The 24237-nt window shown below is 43.8% G+C and overlaps 2 protein-coding genes across 19 annotated transcripts in view; both read left to right on the top strand.

Annotated features, from left to right (window-relative positions):
- Positions 1 to 6107, top strand: part of FRMPD1 (FERM and PDZ domain containing 1) — a 134099-nt gene extending 127992 nt beyond the window's left edge. For all 18 annotated transcript variants that reach the window (XM_057723445.1, XM_057723452.1, XM_057723438.1 and 15 more), the window contains one exon: positions 3588 to 6107. In XM_057723445.1, coding sequence (XP_057579428.1) covers positions 3588 to 5971 — 2384 coding nt within the window. In that variant the 3' untranslated portion in view covers positions 5972 to 6107. The remainder of the gene's footprint in view (positions 1 to 3587) is intronic.
- Positions 6108 to 10507: 4400 nt separating this feature from the next.
- TRMT10B (tRNA methyltransferase 10B) lies at positions 10508 to 23290 on the top strand. Its single transcript, XM_057721245.1, has 9 exons — positions 10508 to 10579; positions 13820 to 14093; positions 14554 to 14662; positions 15294 to 15418; positions 17066 to 17218; positions 18782 to 18860; positions 19500 to 19567; positions 22213 to 22336; positions 22935 to 23290. Exons 2-9 carry the CDS (start codon positions 13908 to 13910, stop codon positions 23039 to 23041), a joined length of 951 nt encoding a protein of 316 aa, XP_057577228.1. The 5' UTR covers positions 10508 to 10579; positions 13820 to 13907; the 3' UTR covers positions 23042 to 23290.
- The last annotated feature ends 947 nt before the right edge of the window (positions 23291 to 24237 follow it).

Raw genomic sequence — 24237 nt, 5'->3', positions numbered from 1 at the left:
TGAGGCCCTCTCTGCCGTGACCTCTGTCTCTCTCCTCCCCCCTGAGCCCTCTCCCTGCATTCCTGCCACACAGCCCTCCTTGCCACTCTTTAAAAGTGCCCAGCTCTTTCCTGCCTCTGGCTGTTACACACGCTGCTCTTTCCACCTAAAACGTTCCTCCCCCTGATCTTTGGCTGCTGCCGTCCATCCGTCTATCAGGCCCCACCTGGAAATTCACTTCCTGTGGGACTGTTAACCAGACTGCCAGGACTAGGTCTCCCCATCCCTGTCACACATGCTGGGTGCTTCCTGCCTGGCACTTAGCACTGCCCGTGGTTGCATATTTATTTGTGTAATTTTTATATTGATGTTTCTCTCCTTCACTAAACCAAAAACTCCTTTGAGTGTGGGCACTGTGCATTTCACACTCATCTCTGTGTCCTGGCACACAGTGCCTGGCAGTTGCTGCTAAATGAATGAACGAATGAATTCTCCACCATCCACCCTGAGTTCATCGACTGACCAAGAACCCATGGCCAGATTGTGCACTTCTCCCCAAAGAACCCAGCCAACTGCCATCCATGCCCCCAGCCTTGCCCTTCTGGGTCAGCCATTGTGCTGTAGGCAAGATGGGGTTGAGACAGACCATGAGTCAAGGCCTTCCTTTGTGGGAGTCCAGTCAGGGACATAAGGTCCATACTGGACACTCCCTCTTTTTTTTTTTTTCTTTTTTAAGAACTTTTATTGAGATACAGTTAACAGACAATAAACAGCATATATTTAGAGTGTACAATTTGGTGTCCCAATCTCCCAATTCATTCCCCCCCAACCCTCCCCACTTTCCCCACTTGCTGTCCATGTGTTTGTTCTCTACACCTGTGTCTCTATTACTGCCTTGCATTTCCTCTTTCATAGTTGTTAGCATTTGCCTTATGTATTGAGGTGTTGCTATACTGGGTGCATATATATTTGTAATTGTTATCTCCTCTTCTTGGATTGATCCCTTGATCTTTATCTAATGTCCTTTCTTGTCTCTTGTAGCATTTTTTATTTTAAAGTCTATTTTATCTGATATGAGTATCTTTTGATTTCCATTTGCATGGAATATCTTCATCCATCCCCTCACTTTCAGTCTGTATGTGTGCCTAGGTCTGAAGTGGGTCTCTTGTAGACAGCATATATATGGGTCTTATTTTTGTATCCATTCAGCCAGTCTGTGTCTTTTGGTTGGTGCATTTAGTCCATTTACATTCAAGGTAATTATCGATATGTATGTTCCCATTACCATTTTCTTAACTGTTTTGTTGTTGTTTCTGTAGGTCCTTTTCTTCTCTTATGTTTCCCGCTTAGAGAAGTTCCTTTAGCATTTGTTGTAGGGCTGGTTTAGTGGTGCTGAATTCTCTTAGCTGTTGCTTGTCTGTAAAGCTTTTGATTTCTCCATCGAATCTGAATGAGATCCTTGCTGGGTAGAGTATTCTTGGTTGTAGTCTCTTCCCTTTCATCACTTGAAATATATCATGCCACTCCTTTCTGGCTTGCAGAGTTTCTGCTGAGAAATCAGCTGTTAACCTTACGGGAGTTCCCTTGTATGTTATCTGTTGTTTTTCCCTTGTTGCTTTTAATAACATTTCTCTGTCTTTAATTTTTGTCAGTTTGACTACTATATGTCTTGGTGTGTTTCTCCTTGGGTTTATCCTGCCTGGGACTCTCTATGCTTCCTGGACTTGGGTAGCTATTTCCTTTCCCATGTTAGGGAGGTTTTCAACTATAATCTCTTCCAGTATTTTCTCGGGTCCTTTCTCTCTCTCTTCTCCTTCTGGGACCCCTATAATGAGAATGTTGGTGCGTTTAACATTGTCCCAGAGGTGTCTTAGGCTGTCTTCAGTTCTTTTCATTCTTTTTTCTTTATTCTTTTCTGCATCAGTGATGATCACCATTCTGTCTTCCAGCTCACTTATTTGCCCTTCTGCCTCAGTTAATCTGCTATTGCTTCCTTCCAGTGTATTTTTCATTTCCGTTATTGTATTGCATATCTCTGTTTGTTTGCTCTTTAATTCTTCTAGGTCTTTGGTAAACTTTTTGATCTTTGCATCCAGTCTTTTTTCAAAGTCCTGGATCATCTTCACTATCATTATTCTGAATTCTTTTTCTGGAAGGGTGCCTATCTCCTCTTCATTTAGTTGTTTTTCTGGGGTTTTAGCTTGTCCCTTCATCTGGTACAGAGTCCTCTGCTTTTTCATTTTCTGTGTCTTTCTGTGGCTAAGGTTTTCAGTTCCACAAGATGAAATACTGCTGATACTGCTTGATACTGCTGTCTGCCCTCTTGTGGAGGAAGCTATCTAGGAGGCTCTGGACACTCCCTCTTTTACAGAAAGCCAGTGAGGTGCTGGGGAGACAGCCCAGACCTGGGACTCCTGAGCCTGGGGTCTGGTCTGGCCCCTTATTCACTGTGGGAGCCTATTCCTTTTTAGGCTTCAGAAACAGCCTCGGTCAGTGGATGTAGGTGGCCTAGGGCAGCAACTCCAAAACGTGGCTGGACTTCAAAATCACCCAAGAGACCTGGTTCAAATACTATAAATTCCTAGATCCTGGCCTCAGAGATTCCGATTCAGGAGGTCTGAGGAGCAGCCTAGGATCTGATGAGGTTTTTAATAAAGTTCAGCCAGGTTAAAAAAAACTGATCTAAGAGCCTTCTGATTCTCAGGTGCTAGCCTGTGATCCTAATTCCTTCCAGCTGATTCCCAGGACTTCTTCACAAAAGCATTTCTCCTCTCAGAAAGATCCATCCTGGTATGTGCAAGACCCCTTATGCCTGTGTCTGAGAGTTGCGGCTACTTTTTGTCAAAAGAGAGCTCATTTGGAACCCTCACCCACGTAGTGACAATGATAACAATGACAAACTGGCTCCTTTTAGTGGCAGACTGGCTCCCTTTAGCACAGGCCTTGTGCTTGGAACTTAATGTATACGAAGTCATCTAACCAGCATGGCAGTGCTGATGGACACCACTGGTACTGACTGACTTGGGTTAACATAGGCGCAGGGAGAAAGTGTTGGAAGGATGTAAGATAGCTTAGAGAATTGCCAGCAGAGGTGAAGACCTGGTTCAGACACAGGCAGCAACCAGACCAGGGGGCTGGGTAGCAGGATTCCTCGTTGTTAGGATACTGTGGCTACAGAGAATGGGCTCTACTTTTTTTTTTTTTAATCAATGTGTTTGAGTTTGAAATTTAAGGATATTTTGTGACTGACTTTCTAGGTCATAAATCATAAATCTGACCACTTGGCTGATGCAGATAGGGCTGCTTCTTTAATATTTGCAGCTGACTGTAACCACTGGGGAGATGTCATTTCCCGAAAGGAAGTTGGGGTACTGTGACCAAAAGACAAGGCAATGGATCTTGGGCAACCAAGAATCAAAAAATGTCTACCACAGTGATCACCCCCCATCTTTCAGAAGAGGAAATTGAGGAGCTCAAGATTTAACATGCCCAAGGTTACACAGCCTAGCCAGGATTTTAACCCAGGCAATCCTGAGTCCTGAGCGCAAGATCTGCAAGTATTTTTGTTTTTCTGCTTTTCATGTTCTTTTTCCTTTCTTGGTTCTCAGGGCTCAGAGCTGCTTCTGCTGTAGAAACTAGTGCCACAAGCCCGCAGAATAAGGCCAGCACTTGCAGCCCTGAGGACAGCCTGAATCCTGGGCCGGATGGAAGGGAACCAAGCAGAAGGGGAGGGGTGAAGAAGTATGCCAAGACCCTGAGGAAAAGAAGGTCTTTCCTACAGACTGACTACACCTGTCAGGTCTCATTTCCCCTGGTGCCGTCAGCTTCCCTGGAGAGCATGGACGACGTGTGCTACTACGACCGGGAGCCCTACCTGACCCTCGGTGCACCCTCCCCAACTGTGTCCTCTCTACAGGACGTGCAGGGTGAGCCAGGCCTCCTGGAGACCAAGGCCCTGGGGCTGCTGTCTACCCTAAGGGAGACCAAGAGCAAAAACCCAGCCTCCCGGGCCATGGAGATGGAGCCTGAGACCATGGAAACCAAGTCAGTCATCGACTCTCGAGTGTCTTCTATTTCTGCCATTCGCCTCCGGATTGACCCCAGCCATAAAGAGAATTCTGGGATTGCCCCTCTGACTGCCAGTGTTGCCAGTTCCCCAGCAAACACCCCTCATGGTCCCGACCCAGGCTCGTCTGGCCCTGATACGGCTCAGGCAGGGCCTTCCCAGACCTTATCTCCATTTCAAGACTCGGATGGCAGTGCCCCCCGAGAACGCTCCATGGAGCTTGGGGACAGCACCTCCTCCCTCTCCAGTGCTGACCTGAACCCAGACAGAGTCTGCCTGGCCGTCAGCCCAGGGCCACACAGTGCCTCTCAAGGAGACACACTAGAGCTGGGAGGAGTCCAGTTGGAAAGAGGATTGGGATCTCTGTTTACAAATCATTTGGAAGAAACGGCCCCCCAGTACACACAGCCTTTGTTGTCTCCTCAAGACAGGCCAAGAAGTGGTGAATGTGGAGTAAACTTGGAAGAGAAGATGGTTCCTTTCCCTACAAAGGAGGAGCAGCAAGGACAGCTGTCTTCGGAACGTGATCGAGAAGGTACAAGCACCAACGGCTCCTGCTTATTTCATGAAGAGTATGGGAAGGGTCCAGCTGACCCTAAGGGTGACGTGTTGAATGCTGTTCCACACTCTGTTGGTGTCAGTGCTCCAGCTGGCGGCGTTGCAGCCTCCCTCTCCTTGGAGACTCCTGTAACAGGGACCGAGCAGACCCCACCACATTCCCCCGCAGAACCGCAAGGACAAAGCAGAGAAATGCCAGGCCAAGCCGGCCAGGCCCAAGAACAAAAGCTATTGGCAGAGCTGGATTTAGACCCGGATTTCTTGCTTAGGGACAAGACCATTTCATCAGCCTTTGCTCGGGAGGAGGTCAAGGCAGAGCCACCTAACCATGTGATAGGGGACGACACCACCCCTAGGGACACTCCTCAGCAGGTCTGTTTGAATCCAGGGCCTTCTCTGCCAGAGCCACTGCCGTGTCCCCAGGAGGAGCCCGATTTAGAAGGTTCAAATCATTGTTCGCTGCCAGAAAACAAAGACAAAAGCCCTAGCATCTGCCTTCCTGCTGAGAAGTCTTTCCTGTGCTTTGTCCCAGAAAGCTATCCTAAAGTTTCTGCCAGTGTCAGGACGGCCACATCCTTGGGGTTTGCAGGTGTGAATGAGACAGTGGCCCCCAGGATTGGGATGGAGCAGTGCGGCTGCCAGTTCTCCTATGCCACGTGCTTCCGTGGCCTGCAGCCAGAGACAGAGGAGGAAGACAGGGACTTGGAAGCACACCCCACAGCCCCCCTTACCTCACCACCCTCTGCAGGAAGCCGGCTGGCCCTGCCCTGGAGGCCTGCCCGGGCCCACAGCTGCAGCGCCGAGCCCCTGTCGAGGAACAGCCACATCTGGCCAGAATACTGCTCCAGGGCTCTGAGACAGCTGAGAGCTGCCCCTGCCCGCACCCCCGAGGGCTTCATCCAACTCCTGCAGAGCCTGCTGGAATTACAGGACATTTTAGAAGCTTCCTGGGGTAATGGGAATAAACACCCCCCCGAGAAGTGCACCTGGCACTTTTCTGAAAGCCGGAGCCGCCTCTGCACAGGCTCCCAAAAGCTCCTGTCGAGCTGTCAGCACGTGATTAGAACGGACCAGTCCCCGGAGGAGATGCAGGGTGCTGTGCGCGACACCTTCCAGCACCTGGTCCAGCTGGCTGGCCTGTGCTTCCAGTTCACAGACTGCAGCCGCTGCTCCACCCGGCACAGGGAGGCAGCGGGGAACCTGAGGGATGTGGTGTACACCTACCACCAGTTTGTGGAGGCCGCTAAGCTGACCTGCGAGAGAGGCTACCATGACCTGAGTGTGAAACTCTTGGCCCGTCAGTGCACGGCCCTCACAGCTGCCGTGTTCTGTTTGACCCAGAAGTTCCGGGCCTCCACTGCCCTGTGAACAGGCCAGTTGCTCAAGGCCCCCTGCCCTGCCTTGGACACTTCCCTGAGAAGCCCCTGCCATTTCTCCACCCACCCCTATCAAATGTTTACTATTTCGAGTATTCAAATAAACTGCTGCTTAATCTTTGCCTGAATCATACAGAGTGATGACAAGTTTGGGTCAAAATCATTCACTCATATTCATTCAACATTTACTGGCTACCTCCTCTGGGCCAGGCCGTGTACTAGGGATTTATTCATAAAGATGAGTAAGACAAGTCCCGCCCCTGGCGAGGATGCTCACGGTACCTCTGGGTGGGTACAGATAAGCAGATTGCCGTCAGTAATGTGTGTACTCTAGGAGGAGCATACCCTTTGAGTGTGGAAGCAAGACGTCACAAACTGTCCCAAGAAGGCAGGGATGAGGGAGGAAGGTGGGGTCACTGAAAAATTGTCTTGACTTCTCAGTCACACTTATTTGACTCTGCAAATAGGAGTGAATACATGTGATATTTGATAGATTATACCTTCACAAGTTTTGGTTTGCAGGACCTGCACCTGGAGGACTGGTATTGTTGGCGGCCTCACTGTGAGAAGCATAGATTGCCACTAGGTGGCAGTAAGCGCCTTAGTTGCATGGCCTCCCACATCTAGGTGTGCTCTATGCATTATCTGAAATTGGCTGCACCCTCTGAATCCTGCACCCTCTGTCTGTTCTAAATATCTGAAAAGGCAAACATTAAAGCCCTGAACTAGATTTGCCTTTTTAAGAATAATATTTGAACAAAATAAATATATTCAGTACCTTTCTCACTAATTCCAGTTGAGCCATTAATACCCATTAATTTTGGTGGGACTTTGGTCCAACATGCTACCTAACCTCTCAGTGCTTTGATTTTTCTCTTCTGAATAGTGGGGCTACTAGTAGTGCCTGTTTTGCAGGGTAGAAATGTAGTAAATACTCAGTAAAAGTTAGTAATAATCCCCAAAGCTTATGGATGCTTCTCCTAGTCTGAAACCCTTCCTTTCATTTTGTTTTTAGAATCCAGGAAAACTGATTTCAAGATACCCTTGGGATGCTTTTTTCCCCTAGCTTCTCTGTCCAGGCCAAAGGTAGTTTAGACACTCACTTTGGGCTGTCAGAGTTCATTCAAGGGGTCCCTCTGGGGCTCCTGATCAGCTGTGGGCTCTGTGCTTCCTCTGCGGTTCATCGCCTCTAAGTCTCCCTAATTCCTCTCCTTTACCCAGCAGGGCAAAGATGAGGGTGTTAGGTGACATACCCAAGCTCTTGCCAATCAGAAGGAAAGCAATATCTGGGGAGAAGAGAAGAGAATCTTCCCATCCCCTGTTACCAGTTACTTGTTAACTAGTAACCAGTGAACCAGTACTTGTGCCAGGAAAAGATTTATTTTCTTTGAGGCCTGTATCTTTTCCCAGAGTACTTTGAATCGAATTTAAATAAGGCTCTTGAAAACAGATTTAAAATGATTTCATGACAATGGAAAATAGGAACAATAGGACACCGAAATAATAAAAATTGTACAATGCTAAACAGGACTTGAATACTTTTACAAGCAGAAAGCTATGAAGAACTACATGACTTATTTACGTGAACACAATCTGTGTGTTCACAAGCTTAGGGAAGGAGCTGAGGACTTCAACTCAATCAGAGCTTGAATCCTGGCAGTCTTGTTATAGGCGCTTCTCTGGCCCTCAGTTTCCCCAAATGACAAAAGGAGCTAACACTAGTCTCATTTAGTGATGGCCTACATGTGCCAGATGCCTTATTTAGATACCTTGAATACATTTTCTTATCAACACAACACCCCAAACCAGAGACTGTTGTATAATACACATTCAGCATTGTGGTAAGAAGTAAATACTCGTGGAAGGCAGGACAGAGACTGTGAAGCCTCAAGCACAGGTGCTCAAATGTTTGTTTCCTTCTTCCTTTGCTTCCTCTTCCCTCAAATCCATTAACTTCCTTGGGTTGCTAGCATATGGAGCTGGCATTTTTGCTCTGGGCCTCGTGAGGAGTGCTAAGTCCCAGAAGTTCTGAAGCAACCCCTCATTGCTTGTTGAAAAGGTGAAGTACAGGGGTTTTGCCATGTTTAGCACTTTCTCTGAGATACACAGCTCCCTACATGAGAGCAGGATGGGACTGCCTACTCCCCAATGCAAGAATCAATTGTTTAATGACTGAGAAACTACTGGATGTTTACACTCCTTCATTTTCCCACCCACCAGCATATTGGTGGATTCATTTCTTTAAACGAACATTTATGGTACACCCATGATGTAGGATTATGAATGTAAATAGTTGGGTGAGAATCTTATCTTCCAGGGCTCCTGGTCCAGAGATAAGATGACACATAGAGATAGAGACCTACAATATAAGGCATGGTGTGCTCAGGACCACCAAAGAGAACAGACAAGATGCTATGAGAGCTCAAAGGAGAGAAGTAATTTGGGGGTGTTGGTGGAAAGAGGAAAGTGGTGATTAGGGAAGGCTTCCTGTAGAAGGCAGCATTAATTAGAACTAGTATGTCAGGAAGTATTTATTGAGTAGCTACTGTGTGTCAGGTCCTGGGTTTGGTAGGTAGGAAGGTAAGTTTTTCTCAAGAAAAGAGAAAAATCACTCATTTGTTTATCCTGTTAAATATTTACTGTACAGTGGCACCGGGAATACAATCATTAACATGATAGATGTAAGTCCCCTCAAGGAACTTGTAATTAGCAGGGAAGACATAGGAAAAAAAAAAAAGACTACTGATAGATGAAGGTGAAATAAAGAAAATTAAGAGTGCCAAGATGGGGCTGGGATGAGCCAGTCTTCCATAGGGTGGTTAGTAAAGATCTCTCTGAAGAGGAAAGAGCTGAAGCCCAAAGTGTAAGAAGGAGCCAGCCATGTGAAAAGTGAGAGTAGGGACTTTCCTCTTGGCACAGTGGTTAAGAATCCACCTGCCGGTGCAGGGGACACAGGTTTGATCCATGGTCTGGGAAGATCCCACATGCCGCAGAGCAACTAAGCCCCAGTGCCACAACTACTGAGCCCATGTGCTGCAACCACTGAAGCCTGTGCACCTAGAGCCTAAGCTCTGCAGTAAGAGAAGCCACTGCACTGAGAAGCCTGCGCACCACAACAAAGAGTAGCCCCCGGTTGCCGCAACTGGAGAAAGACTGTGTGCAGCAGTGAAGACCCAACACAGCCAATAAATAAATAAATAAATAAAAAATTTTTTAAAGTGAGAGGAAAGGGAACAGTATCTGCAAAGGCTTTTGGTTTGCTTAAAGCATTTCAAGAAGCCGGATGTGACTGGAAAACAGCAAGCTGGAGGAAGAGTGATAGATGAGGTTGCAGGGATAGCCAGGAACCAAGCCATGCATGGCCTTGGGCAGGTTAGATTTTACATCCAAGTATAATGGGAAACCACTGAGGGGTTTGGAGTAAGGAATACACATAATCATCTGGTAAATGGATGGGGGCTGGAGGGGAGGGGGCAGTGAAACCAGCTAGGTGGCCTTTTCTGTGGGGAGGTGGCCATGCGCTCATTCAAAAGTGAAGACACAAGATCAGTGGCAGGGAGGAAGGAAAGGTATTCAGTACAGCTGAATACAAGGTGCAGAGACTGTAAGCATGGTGGGAGCCACTGAAGACCATCTGAGCCATTGTGCAAGTCCTGCTGAGTGGAAAGCCAAGGCCAGCTTCTGAGCAGAGAAGACAGCTAGGTTTCAGAAAAAGCCTTTTGAGGAAGAAAGCATGTTTAGTTTTAGTATTTTACAAGTTGCTCCAGAAGCAGATAAAAGATGGATTAAAGTGTGGACTGGGGACCAGGTAGGAGATGCTGGAGAAGCTGTGGAAAGAAAAGTCCTGCGGAGAAACTGTAGGGCCAAGGACGGATACAACAGGGCTGTGGTTTCTTGGGCAGGAGGTATTTCAGGCTCATTCATGGTAGGGTCTCTGGAAAGGGTGAGACTCCTAGGACTGCAGGAATAAAGGGAAGAGTGGCTGATAGTTTTTATCAGGCCGAGGCTTGAGTCGCTTCAGGTCTCTGAGACTCAGTTTCCCCGTGGATTTGTGAGGCGACATGGAGGAGGGACAGTGGCCAGAGGCTAGACTCATTCGTGAGCTGTCCAAGCCGGGATATCTGCTATGATCCTGGATGGCCAGGTAGTGGTGAGGGGAACTGTTGTCAGTTCGTGGGCTCTGCTGGTTGTGGGGAAGCCCTAAGAGGCCAGGGGAAGGCAAGGCCCCCAGGATGCGAGATGAGGGGTGGTTCAAGTCTGGTTTCAGCCCAGTTTTGCCGTGTCCAGCCCCTGAGAGCCATCGAAGCGCCTGGTCACCTGCAGCAGCCCTGTGCGGTGGGCAAGCAGCTGGGATTGTACGCCCAGCTAACATGCGAGGAAACGGAGGCTCGGTGAGGCGCCGCAACCTTCTGGCTGGACGCAGCTGCTTAGCACCGCCACGCGCGAGGGAGTCGAAACCCACGCTTCCGCCGCACACAGAGCCTCCACGCTGAAAACGACAACTCCCAGAATGCTATTCGGAGAGGGGCCGGAACCGGACGTGAGGTCGGAGGCGGGGCTTGGTGGGCGTCGCTGCCGCTGCGTGAGGTGAAGGGTTCAGGTACGCCGGGGGCTCTTTGCGGGGAGGGGTGGGGGCCGGGGGTTCGGACTGGGACTGCCGCCTCCTTAGCTGGAGAGACGGGGCGGACGCCTGGGTGGCAGGCGCCCGCCGGGCAGTCGTGTGGCCTCAAGTCCCCCATCTTCTTGGTGCTGTTCCTTCCTGCTTCCCGTCGGACTGTCAGCGCATGGGCCAGACGGGGCCTACGCGGGTGGTACTACGGACCTTGGGGTCAGGGTGCTCTAGTGGTGAAACCGCCGGAGGAGCGGAGCCGGCTTTGGTAGCTAAAACTTAGAATGAGAAGATGAGAGGAGCGTGCAGACGCTGATCCATCACTTAGCGCCCAGGGATATGCTCATTAGGTGGGACTTGGGTTAAAAAAAGTCCTGAGGCTTCTGTCAGCTCAGAGATGGGGGTGGAGTGGAGGATTTATTAATTCAGCAAGTCTTTATTGAGCGTCTGTTATGTACGAAGCCCGTTTCCAGGCATAGAGGAAATAGTGAACAACAAACAGAACGTTTGCTTACGTTATAGGAATGAGAAAGCTCTGACAAAAAAATAAGTAAAATGTGTGCCACGTTGGATAGTGAAAATCTGAATGAAGTGAGGAAGGCAGTCATACAGTTATCTAGGGAAAGAGGATTGAGGTAGAAAGAACAGCAAGTGCGAAGGCCCTGAGGTGGGAGTATCCTTGGTACGTTTAAGGAACGGCAACAACAAGTAGACCAGATAGTGCAGACAATGATGGATGATCGTTAATGATCAGTATAGGCCATCGTAAGTGTGCAGACAAGTAATCCATAAACAGTCCATGATAGGAATAGAAGAGAATTTTATTCTAGCCAGACTGAGGACTATAGCATGGAAGACAGATTCAAGAAGCACTTGAATTGTGTTCCACCAGACTACAAAATGGGGGAAGCTTATAAAGGCGAAAACTGTAAGCTTACAGTTCGTTACATGAGTTATTTATCATGAATTACAGTTGGAGCTGGCAAGAAGTAAGGGTGCTTATTAAGTAAGGATTGGTTGGGGTCTGAAATGGTTGCCTAGTTACAAGGGGAGACCTTGAGCCAGTAATGTTACACCTGGCCGGTGTTGTTCTGAATATGACTGATGGTGTCCATGGGTCTCGTAGAGTTCAAAGAAATTCAAGTTCTCAGTGGTGCAGAGACGTGTCTGAGACCAGATCTCCAGTGGCTGCCCAAACCCATTTTTGTTTGCCTGAATTATTGCTCCATTTTAATTTCAATTTTCATCAACTTGAACAGGTATCTCACAGAGCTATTATGAATTACCAGTAAGTTGCATGGGAAAAAAAGCTCACTATCATTAATAATCAAACAATGCAAATTAAAACAATGAAATTCCACTACACAAAAATGGCAAAAATTAAGAACCCTGACAACAGCAAATGTCGGGAATGAGGCAGAGCAACTGGAGCTCTCATAAACTGCTGACAGCAGTGTGAAATGGTACGATTACCCTGGGAAACTGATGGCAGTTTCTTATGAGTTAAATAGCACCCATCGAATGACCCAGCAACTCTATTAGTAGTTAGCCAACAGATATGAAAACATACATCTACAAAAACACTTCTTTGAGAATGTCTTGGCAGCTTCATTCATAATAGCCACAAACTGGAAAAATCTCAAATGTCTATCAACAGGAGAATAAACAAGTTGTGGTACATTCATGTGTGGAGTACTGCTCAGCAATAAAAAGGAACCAACTACTGATACATGAAGCAACATGTAGGAATCTCAAAAACAAGTTGTGGGGCAGGCAAAATGTCAAGTTCAAAAGAGTAGACGCTGAATGCATTTAAATAACATTTTATAAGGCACAGCTAATCAATGGTTACAGAAAAAAGAACAGTGGTTGGTTGCTTTTGGAAAGCAGGGAGAATGGGATGGAGATTGACTTGGAAAGTGTAGAAGGAAAGGATCTTTCTGGAGTGATGGAAATGTTCTGTATCTTGATGGGGGTGCGGGTAACACAGGCCCTACGCTCTTGTAAACTCATTGAGCTGGTATATTCCTACCCCTCACTTCCCACCCCCTCACACCTCCGCCTCCCACCCCTCCCCCCACACAAACTTGTTGAGCTACACCCTTAAAATCTTGGCATTTTCTTTGTATATAAATTATACCTCAAAAGAATTTAAAGGTAACTAAGAGAAGAGCTAAAAATAAAAGGAGCTAAAGTGATTTTAGTTTTAGTGTTTCACAGGGAAAGTTGATGAATCAAGAAGTAATGGTATAAGCCTATACTTTTAGGGTAAGGAGTTAATTACCAGAAGAACTAAAAACACCTGGTTTATAAGGGTTGCCCCTAGAGGTGGAAGGGGTCGGAGAGAAGATCATAACTTTTCTTGTAAATAGGTCTTTTTACCACATGTGTGGATCATATTACATAGATTTACTTTTTCAGAAATATATTTTTCCTGATATGTTGGTAGCACACTGGACTCAGAGGAGCAGCCATGAGCAGTGGTTATACCATTCTTTGTCTGTGACGCTTAGCTGTAGACTAAGCTTAGTAGGCACTTAGCTGTAGCACTTCTTACTCATACCTTCCTCAGGGATTTTGAATACCACTTTGAAATTATTACATTAGTTAAGTGTGCTGTAACAATGGTTCTTCATATTTTTCTACCTCAGCACTTCTGATGGATATTAACCGTTTCCACTATGACTGTGGCTTTCTACTGCAGTTATACTTAACTGAGTTGGAGGAGGGAATATATAGTTTGGAAAAATGAATTCTGATACATAACCAGCAACCTAGAATTCTTGGTTGATTTGGGGCCACTCTTTACCATAGTTTTCAGCTAGCTGTAAAGCTCCCAGGATGTTTCTAGTACAGGACTTTGCATAGAGTAGGTGCTCAGTAAATATTTGCTAAAGAAATGGTTTTGAAGTAAATGGAAACATAATGGGGTAGATGGATTTTACCATCTCTGTCTCACCCTCAACTCATATGTGCATTTCAAAGAACACAATACATGAACTCATCTGTGTCACTGTGGCAGTGAATAATCATTGATTGCTTGGAGGCGTCAGGAGTTGTGCTTGTCTTCTAAGAAGTGAATTTGGCTTCCTTACTACCGAAAGGTTTCTGTGCTGGTTTATTTCTCTAGAAGACACACATGCTTTTCTCAATTCAGTTAATCCCTATTAGTATTTTACACACTTCTACTCCTTTGGTAACACAGTAACACTGTTTGTCATTTGGATATAGGGAAATACCTCTGCAAGTGAAATAACGTAACGTCTCACATAATTGTGCCTTTTCCTAATCTGGGTGAAAAGGACAGAGGGCTAAGCACATGTACTGGGAATTGGAAGGGAGTGCTCAGAAAACAGAGTCACACATGCTGCAGGAGCAAGAAGGCACCCTAGAGGACACAGGTGAAGATGGAGTCTCTGAAAGCTTCCAGCTTCTACAGATTGATGTGGAATGCGAGCATCGAGAGGAGGAGACCCAGCCTACAGGCAGTGCAGTGTGGTGCTCGGTGAGTGGAGCAAGTTGTTTGGCCACGGGCTTTGAGGTGTTGGAATGTACCAGAGACTCCTGTTCTAAGGATAGATATTGGTAACAAGAAGACTGGGAATGAGTTAGTTGTATTCCAAGGGATGAGTTTCCTGTTAACTGGTTTAAGGTTTCAGTTTCATTTGAGTCAGAAAAAGTAAATAAATTTCAAGAGGAATTTTTGTACACCTCAGAAGGGTCAGGGAATCTCAACCCTGTCCCTAATAAATTTACTGTAACCTTGGGTATGTCACATCTCTTTGCTGGGGTTCTGCTTTCTCTAAACACAATCTAGCCCATTTTTGGTTTTAAGACTAATGCCCTTTTTCTCTCCTAACTTTATATCTAAATTTAAAAAATAACTAAGTAACTATTTCTAATATCATTTTCCTTTTTGGTGCTTATGAAGTTCTCAAACAATTTTGTTTTCTGGATAACATAAGAAAAATGTCCAAAGAAAACAGAGACACTGGGAAAAGATAGTTGCAGCAAAGAAGAGTAAGAGAAAACAAGAAAAAGAAAGAAGGAAAGCCAACCGTGTAGAGAATTCAGGTAACAATAAATCAGATTGCTGGGGTAACTGTATTTATTTCTTAGCAAACTGGTATCTGCATGTTTCTAGGAGTGCAGGGATATTGTTTTTAAGTACAAACAAACGTCTGGGAGGTAGGACCTATTGTCTTATTTTGTTGGGAATCAAAGTATCAAGGAAAGCAACATTTGAGGCTGCCTTTCAAATATAAGCTGTCTAGTGCATATATGTGTTTATAAGCTCAGAAGTAGAAGGAATGCTACCAACAACAGGCAGCGTTTATGCAGTACTGTGTGCTAGGTTCAGTGCTAAGAATTTTACATGGATTACCGTCAGGGGTAAATACTCTTATTAGCCTCATTTTCTAGGTGAAGAGATTGAGGCTCAAAGAAATTAAATAGCATGCCCAAGATCTTGTAGGTAATAAGTGAACAAACTTAACTCTGATTTGGATCCAGCAGTGTGCTTCAGAGCACGCGCTTCACCGTTCTGCTGTACTTAAACTGCCTATTGAATGAATACCTTGCATGAGCTTCCACTTTTTCTTCATGTGCAAAAAGTACTCTCCTGGTTAGGGGGATTTGTTTCTTACTGAATAATAATATTTTTCAGTTTTTCCATGTTTATTCCTTTCTGATATTTCTACTTTAGGCATCTACCCCCAGCACAGCAAACGTTTTCTGAGATCCTTAACCAAGGAAAGACTTTTGGAAGCCAAACATTTAGGACCAAGACTCTGTATCGATTTGAGTATGACCCACCACATGTCTAAGAAGGTAAAACATCCACTGAACTCTGAATTCCTGTTCACATGAGGGAGGTCTGGGTGGGAGCAGCTTTCACAAAGAGCGTGACCAGCTCCAGCTTCTATGATTCTCTAGTAAGCCAGCAAGTGTTTGGTTTTCTACACATGGCTACTAAGTTTTGAAATGGCTGTTGTAAAGAATCAGGAAAAAGAATAGACATCTGGTTTAGTTTAAAAATTTTTGCCTTATCTTCTGTTTTGAGCCCAACACCTTTGCCTCTGTGCTCATGGTGTACCTAGTCTACATGGAGCCTTTCAGGTTTAATTCTCCAAAGATGAAGTTTTGGCCTTCTGCTGGGGAGAGGAATAGTCACCTGGTTGCCTGTGGTGGGGAGATTACCTGGTGGGAGGTCTTTCTACAATGTATGCGTTTTAAAAAGCCTCCCATTTTCCCTGTTGGTGAAGGAAGGATTTTCACCCTATGATTCTGGGGATGGTTGAACACACAGCACTCAACACTGGACAAGTAAGACTGATAGCAGTTTATTGGTCACATATACTCAGCCCGAAGGGAGGATGACACTGCACACCATGCAGGGCCTCATGGAATTGCACTTGGGAACAGAATGAACAACCAGGGGCCATGGGAGGCAGGTTTTGTAGTATCAAGAAGTTAGGTTCCTGCAGGAAGATGTGATTGGTTTGTTGCAATAATTCATTGGGCTGGCAGAGAATTGAAACCCACTACTCAGGGATAAGCTGGAAGCCTTTATCAACGGAATCCCTTTGATTAAAAAAAGGATTTTGTAGCTAGTGGACCTTATCCGTGGGAGCAGAATCGGGAGCAGAACTTGCAGTTAGGCTCTTCAAGGCCCTCTCATTTGCACCAGGTATCAAGGTGGCACACGATATTGGGCTTTGATTTTAGGCCTTACACCACAAAACAAATCTTTGTTTTCCGACATTTCTATTGTACATGCTAATATTTGCATGTTTTTCAGAGAAATTAGGATCTGGAATTCTTCCACAGAACCTCTAACTATAGCCCTCTGAAAAGGTCAGCCAAGAGTTTTTTAATGTATGTATTAATTGAGATATCAGATTAATTCAAATCCAGAGCTTTTTTTCCCCCTGTACTGAGCCAGATCAGGCCAGATTGTAAAACTATGTTTCTATAAGGGTGATATCTCTAAATCAGGATGGAAAGTTAAAACTTCCAAACCTATGACATCTCCTGGAGTTAGGGAGAAGGTACCAAGTTTAACTGATGGAGTATAAAAATGTATGTACAGTATTCTAACCTCTTTTTAAAAAATAGTAAATGTCACATGGTAAGATTTTAGATAAAAGGTAAAAGAAAAATTTTACATACACACACACACACCCCCCATAACACACATCAGCAGATCCAGAAGAGGGGAGAGGTCTTAGTTTTTCCATTAACTCACTGTTTCTGGACTAGTATCATTACCTTAACTTTCGTTTGTAAGATGTGATGCATGGGATGTAAGACACGTACATACATGCATGTACTCACTCCTGGAGTAAAAGGGGCCATTGTACTTTATGAGCTTTCCCAGAGTAGCACTCAGTGAACTTACTGAATAACCATTTGTTGATAATGAATTTGGAGAGAGTGGGCATGTTTCTGCCCTAAGCTGTCCTTACTTTTTTGAAGGAATTAAGTAGACTGGCTGGACAGATCCGACGGTTGTATGGCTCAAATAAAAAGGCTGACAGGCCATTTTGGATCTGCCTCACTGGATTCACCACAGACAGTCCCCTGTATGAAGAGTGTTTGAGGATGAATGATGGATTTTCTAGTTATCTGGTAAGCCTCATTTTGCATATTATTTGAGTTGTCATCTGAAAAGTAGGTTGGAGGGGGTAATAGTAAATTTTCTTTTACTTTTTCATGTTTCAGTATAAAAAATGTTTATATATATAAATTATGTTTTCACTATTACAATCTTAAAAAATTTAGAACCTCACATCAGTTCTTATATTTTAAAATTTTCATCCTTCCACTGCATTGGCAAACTAATATTACCAGTATCCAGGACTGTATTTTGTATCCAGTGTATTGTATGCTAGACTGTATACTCCAGGAATGTTTTAGGGAAATGCCATGACCCCTTTCTTGTTCTTAGTAGTGCAGAATTAGGAATCATGAGTTTTGCGGGGAAGAGAGAGAATCCTTATGGAAGTAATATGGATTTAAAGATGAGTTTTAGGGAATACTAAGTTATTGGGTTGGCCAAAAAGTTCGTTCGGGTTTTTCCATAAGATGTTACAGAAAATCCTGGCTGAACATTTTGGCAACCCAATACTTTCAGTACTTTCCCTAGGATCTCTTAAATGTGGTGATTGATATATAGGCAAGAATCCAGATCAATGCCTAACAAGTGCCACCAAAAGTGCCCTTGTGTTTTTGCATTAGGTAGCTGAGACTGGGTAGTGTAGCCTTTCGTAGGGAGGTCCTCAGAGGCACTGAGTGTGCAAAGCACCCTGTGTGGTGCTGCACAGTTAGTCATGGTTGCTGTTACCTTAACAATCCCACAGCCATTCCCAGCTTTACTCTTCTGTGTGTGTTTTGTGATTCCTGTATGTGAGCCAAACAGATCCACTCTAAAGGCTGTGTAGTTCAGTCCCCTTGCTTTCCTGTCTTCTTGCTTTTCTTTTTTTTAAATCAAATTTGTTTGTTTGTTTGCTTGTTTGCTTATTGTCTGCACTGGGTCTATGTTACTGCGCGCGGGCTTTCTCTAGTTGTGGTGAGCGGGGGTTATTCTTCATTGCAGTGCATGGGCTTCTCACTGTGGTGGCTTCTCTTGTTGTGGAGCACGGGCTTCAGTAGTTGTGGCACGAGGGCTCAGTAGTTGTGGCACACGGGCTTAGTTGCTCTGTGGCATGTGGGATCCTCCCAGACCAGGGCTCGAACCCGTGTCTCCTGAATTGGCAGGTGGATTCTTAACCACTGCACCACCAGGGAAGTCCCTTCATGCTTTTCTTAGGTGATTCCCTCCACTTTGAATACTTCTTCCATTTGTAAGTGTGTCAATCTCACTTCTTTTCAAAAACCCAGTTCCAGCATTCCCTTCGCTAGAAGGTTGTCTCTGGTGTTGTCATTCCCTCTCTGTTGTCCTGGGGCATGCTCCTTGTATGTCTGTTAGGGCCTCATACCACTTTCTGTCTCATTTTGTAGGGTTAAACGTCTGTACCTTTCTACATCAACTCCCCAACAGAGCACTTTCTGAGAACAGGTTGTCAGACATGTATCCTCTTGATGTACCTGGAGCCAGGCCTGATAGAAACTACATGCCCTGTAACTAGTTGCTGCAGTGTGGGCTATGTCTTAACCTAGTTCACACTATCTTGGATTGTTTACATTTTTCAGCTAGACATAACCGAAGAAGACTGCTTTAGTTTATTTCCTCTGGAAACCCTTGTGTATCTGACTCCTGACTCAGAACATGGTATGTACTTTACTGCATGCATTCTTGTAACACATTGCTTCTAGCCCTTTATATCATTATTCCTGGTGTCAGAATTTGTTAAAGCCACCCAAGGTATATCCAAGAAAAAAAATGAACAGATATTAATTCACACCTCTTATGGACAGAGACCTCGCTGGATGCTTCATATTTGTCCTACCATGTGCACACAGCTGCACAGATTTAGGGTCACCATCCTCAGCTGGCCCTTGTGAGTTACCTAGTAATTGTCCTGAGTTTTCCTGGTCACCTCCTCGCATTGACCCTTCTTGGATCAATGTTAGATAAATATTTCTTTTCCCAGAAAATCATCTATTTCACATAATTTTCAATTTTATTGTATTAAGTTGCTCTCAGTATTCTCTTCTAATTATTTTACATTCCTCTGAAATTTTGCCTCCTTTATGAATCCTAATGGTCATTTGAGTTTGCATATCTGATTAGATATGCCAAAAATTTGTCTATAATTGATCTTTTCAGGGAATTAGCAAATCTACTATCTTTTTGTCTTCTATTTATTAAATTTCTACTTTTATCATTAATAACTCTTTCCTTTTACAGTCTTTGGATTTAGAAATTATAAAACAGATTGACCTCAATGTCCTTCATTTTTTTCATTAGCTCTTGAAGATGTTGATATAAACAAAGTTTACGTACTTGGTGGACTTGTAGACGAAAGCATTCGGAAGGTAGGTGTACATTTTAGGCCTGACAACTACATTTTGAAAAGTGGTGCTTTCTTTTAGAGGCAACTACCCTGTTGTAACCTTAGGCCAAAAGGCCTAAAAACTCAGAGGAAATAGGAAGGAGCAGCCTGTCCTGCCTAGGTTGGCCCTCCCACTTGCTAACTTCTCTTCTCATCAGCAGTGTCAGCAACCTTGACCTGACAGAATCCAGTCACGGACTGGAATGGGGAGTATTTGGTAATTACATAAATAACCATTATTGAATTCTTTTCTTCTCTCCTCTCTTCAGTACTCCAAGGAAGACTGTGATCTTGACCAAGGAAGCTTTGACTCAGCATTCTTACCAGCTATTTGTTCTTTGTGAAAGAGTAGTTTGTTCTTTCGTAGGCCATCTTCCCTATTGACAGGAATCTTATCCCATAATCTCAACCTCAATAGGACTGTCCAGATTTCTTTTATTGAATTGGAATTTTATTGGAATATTTGCAGTTTTGAGATATGTTTCCATTATACAAATATTTGTTGAGATAATTTTTTATATTTACTAATTAGCATATTGCATAGATAATAAACAATGATATAATGGTTAAAATATATAAAAAGGAGCACAGTGAAAAATAAGTCTACCTCTCATCCTTGTCATCCAATATCCACTGCATGAGGCAGCCATGGTTTTCTTCTGTATCCCTCTTGATATATTCTGTGATCACACAAGTATGTGTTTATGGGTATATTATATATATATATATATATATACACATATATAGTTTTTCATATGTGAGTGTATTTTTTCATATATAGGTGAGATACATACACATATTTGACACAGATGATACTTAACTGAATCGCATTTATTCTAAAAAAGTCAGTGTTCCATGCCTGCATAGTGATAATATAAAAAATGGGCAGGCGGTGTGGGGAGGAGAGGGCTCTAAAGAATGCCAGCTAGTAAATGAGAAATGCATAATAGAGGTGAGAAATCATCATTTTGTCATTCCCAGTGTAATCACTGATTCAGGAAATTGACTGAATGTAAGGTTGTGAGGGAACTGACTATTCATTGGTATCTAAGTACCAGCCCACAGATTACAAAGGCAAAAGTGTACTGTTACAGTGAAGTGATCTGGAGGTCACCGTCTCAACAAATGATCAAACTTAGAATCACCAATAGTGACATGTGCCTCCTGATGTGATGGAATCTCAACCTGTGAAGTATTCTTACTAGAAAATGTTTAAACTGAATTTAATCATAAACAGATCCAGAATGTGAGACATTCTGCAAGACAACTGGACCAGACTTTCAAAAAAGTCAATGTAATGAAAACTGAAATAGTCATGGGGGTTATTTTAGATTAAAAGAGATTCAAAAGACATAACAACCAAATATAGTCTCCCACAGCAGAGTGACATCCCTTTTTTTTGAAGCAGACAATTCTAGAGGGCCAGTGAGCAGTGTATGATCTATAGATGTGCAAATTTAACACACTGTCCTCTTTTTATTTTCCACCAGCATTTAAACTGAAATACAACTGGCACAAGGATTTGTCAGAAGTATAGAACTTTTTGGTTGTTATTTAAGAGTTTGGCTTCTTCACAGAAATATGCTAAGAACAACATTACTTTAAGGGGAGTCATTTTATCTTTAAATGTTCAGAGAACAGAAACTAGACTATAAACTCCTTCAGAGCAGCATCTAAGTCTCTTACTAACTTTGAATTCTGGAAGGCAGCTAGGCTCACCACTATATCACCAACACCAGCTTTGAATTCTGTACTCCAGTTCAAAGAGATTATAAAGGAATAGATTTTAAAAATAATAATCATAGCTTATATATGCAAAGGAATGTTATCCTTCAAAGAAATCCTTTGAGTAGCTGTACCTTTATTGCATCTGAATTGCATCACTTAAAACATTTTTGGAAGTTCTCTCTTGGAATCGTGTTTCATGTGAGTCTGAGAGGCAGGTAGTCCAGTGTCGGAGCAGAGAGTATTGAGTATAATTTAAACTTCAGTCCATGACTCAGGGACATCTTTAAAGGGACATTAGTTACTGTTCTGATGCTAAATGGCCTCAGATTGTTGGATATTTTTAGTTCTGCCTCCTTTTTGTAGTTTTTAGAGCCTTTCCTTTTCATTGGGCTATGCAAGACCTTAATGCTATCTTGTTGCTGGTGGTGTACGTGACTAGAATCCTGTCTCCCTTATTTCTAATTTGCTGCTACCATTCGGCTTTGACTGAAAACTCCAGATATCCAGAATTGGGTCTTCCTGAGTTAGGGCTGGGAGTGTTTCCTCTGATTGATTAGGCTGCTTGGATTTTTGGATGCAGATTATGGCAGCAGATATGCCTCTTTTTACTATTTCCTATGTGGTTGTAAGTAGTGAGTGGAAGCTAGCAGATAAATGACTCCCGAATAAGTGAGGTGCTGCTGCACAAGCCATGTCTTACTTGTCACAAGTAAATACTCTTCATTATCTACAGTTTTTTCCATTCTGCCATAGGCTACTTATTTTTAATATACTTATCATTTAATTATGATTACAGATGGAAATTGGGGTGGTGGTACATGAGGATTCTCACAGTTTGCATATTATAATAAGAATATCTTTGTGTATTGGTTTTATAAGAAACATATTTGTGATTTACAGAAGGTGACATTTCAAAGGGCCCAAGAACACTCTGTCAAGACTGCTCGCTTACCAATCCAGGAATACATGGTCAGATGCCAGAATGGGAAAAACTACCATTCAGAGATATTGGCCATCAATCAAGGTACTGCTCACATGGCCCATGCTTAACATATATTAGTTCTGCTGCTGCTTCTTTGCATTGTGTTTAAATGTAATTGGCCCTTGAAACAAGTCTCCCCTGTGACTGATGTGCTTGGACTTTACTGTATGCACTTTGTGACATGTATTCTGGCCTTCCAGAGGCATTTTTCATTTTCTTCCTGGTTCCTAGCTATGTTAAAGATAGTTGAAATTGTTCCCTTGTCCTAGAATGCCATGCCTTCAACCTATAATTGAACAGTGAATTCCTTTTTATCCTTCAGGATTCGGTTCACAGGCATCTTAGCTGCTACCCTCCCCATCCCAGGCCACGTCAGGGCCCCTGCTTTCTTCCATGGTACTGTGTTCCTCTCTGTTGTAGCATTGTCCATTCACAGGCCTGTATCTCTCAAAGTAGGCTAACATCCATGTAGGCAAGCAGGGCCTGTGTCTTTGCCTCTGCCTCTCCAGGATCTAGTACCATTTGTGGTAGAGTAGGTTCGTTGAATGAAATATTCCAGAACACTTTTTTCCTCATTAGTCGTTTACTAGTTCTTTTTCTTCTGTGTGGTCACTATGTTTTCTGTTTTTCCTTCTAACAGTGTTTGATATCCTGTCCACTTACTTTGAGACTCAAAACTGGCCTGAAGCATTGAAGGAAGGAGTTTCTTCCAGAAAAGGCTATATTCTTCAGAACTCAGTGGAATAATGGACAGCCTGATTGCAGCTGCAGGAGGTGAAATTGCTGGAGTTGCCTTGACCTAAAAGCAGAGCAGAGAGGATGGTGGTGGTACTCATTTGCCTTTACTTGACATCTTGGCTGTTCACTGGGATAGGAGTTACTAACAGGGACCACATTTTTTGCTCTTTTGTATCTCCCATAGTGCCTGGCTTACAGGAAGTGCCCAGATACATGTTGACTAACTAAAGAGTTTACATAACAATGAATTAGCCCTAAAACTACATGGCTTTGGATGTGTTAATTCATCTTCTGTACATCTATTTGTGAAATACCTACTCTTTAGAGATAGTTTAAATAATCAAGTAAGTATCGTTCTATCAAGAGTTAAATTTTCACTACATGGGCATCATATAACTGCATGACTTTCTCTGGCCATCTCAATCCTGCTGATTTTCCCTGGCTCAGTAATATGCTGAACAGAGGCGTTGCAGGACCAGCCTGTCCTAACCTAGCCTTGCTTTAAGCCCCCCCATAGCACTTTTTTCCATCTGTGGCTCCTACTCTCTCTTGCCTATTCTGAGTATGGGCCTGGAGGGCTTCTCTCTTCCTAATGGTAGCCTCCTAACTATTCATGGGAGTATCTTTGTATCCTTCTGAGCCATGTACAAACCCGATTCTTCATATATACTTGTGATTAACAGGTCAAATTGAAAAGCAAAAACACAGTACTGGTAAGTCTAACTTGAAAATAGCCAGAAGATACATTGCATCTGACACATGCATGTCTGGTAAGCTAAATATCAGTGATCCATTTTTTCATGTCCTAGTCAGGTAGAGTTGCTTCAGTTACTGTGGCCAGTTTGAGTTAGTAAACTTGATAACTAAGCTGCTAGCAAACTCATAAAATGTAGTCTGTATCTCAAAAGAACCAAAAGGTTACTTCTCCGCTCTGTCCCCTCCCCTTCATAATTTAACCCCTCAAGAACTATGATCACTTGATAAATTATATCAGTGTCTTTTTACTACTCAAAAATCACCCAGTCTTCAGCAGGCATCTTTAGGAATACATAATCCTCCTTGGTTTTTATCAACATATTGAATGAGTTCTATAATCTCTGTCATCCAAAAGGGACCTCCTCTGGATAGGGGTCTGTAACTCTTATCATTTATATTCTCAGGGAGGTCTCTGACCCCAGGACCACTGACCTGGATCATCTGTCAGG

The sequence above is a fragment of the Hippopotamus amphibius genome, chromosome 2, assembly GCF_030028045.1.
Source record: "Hippopotamus amphibius kiboko isolate mHipAmp2 chromosome 2, mHipAmp2.hap2, whole genome shotgun sequence".
Lineage (NCBI taxonomy): Eukaryota > Metazoa > Chordata > Mammalia > Artiodactyla > Hippopotamidae > Hippopotamus > Hippopotamus amphibius.
The sequence above is the reverse complement of the archived record's forward strand: the minus strand, read 5'-3'. Positions and strand labels throughout refer to the sequence as shown.

Bases quoted from the DNA above. Each gene is read 5' to 3' on its own strand.
- TRMT10B (XM_057721245.1), top strand. From the start codon at position 13,908: ATGTACTGGGAATTGGAAGGGAGTGCTCAGAAAACAGAGTCACACATG. The intron at 14,094-14,553 runs GTGAGTGGAGCA...GGATAACATAAG, and splicing joins GCAGTGCAGTGTGGTGCTCG to AAAAATGTCCAAAGAAAACA. The intron at 18,861-19,499 runs GTATGTACTTTA...TTTTTTCATTAG, and splicing joins GACTCCTGACTCAGAACATG to CTCTTGAAGATGTTGATATA.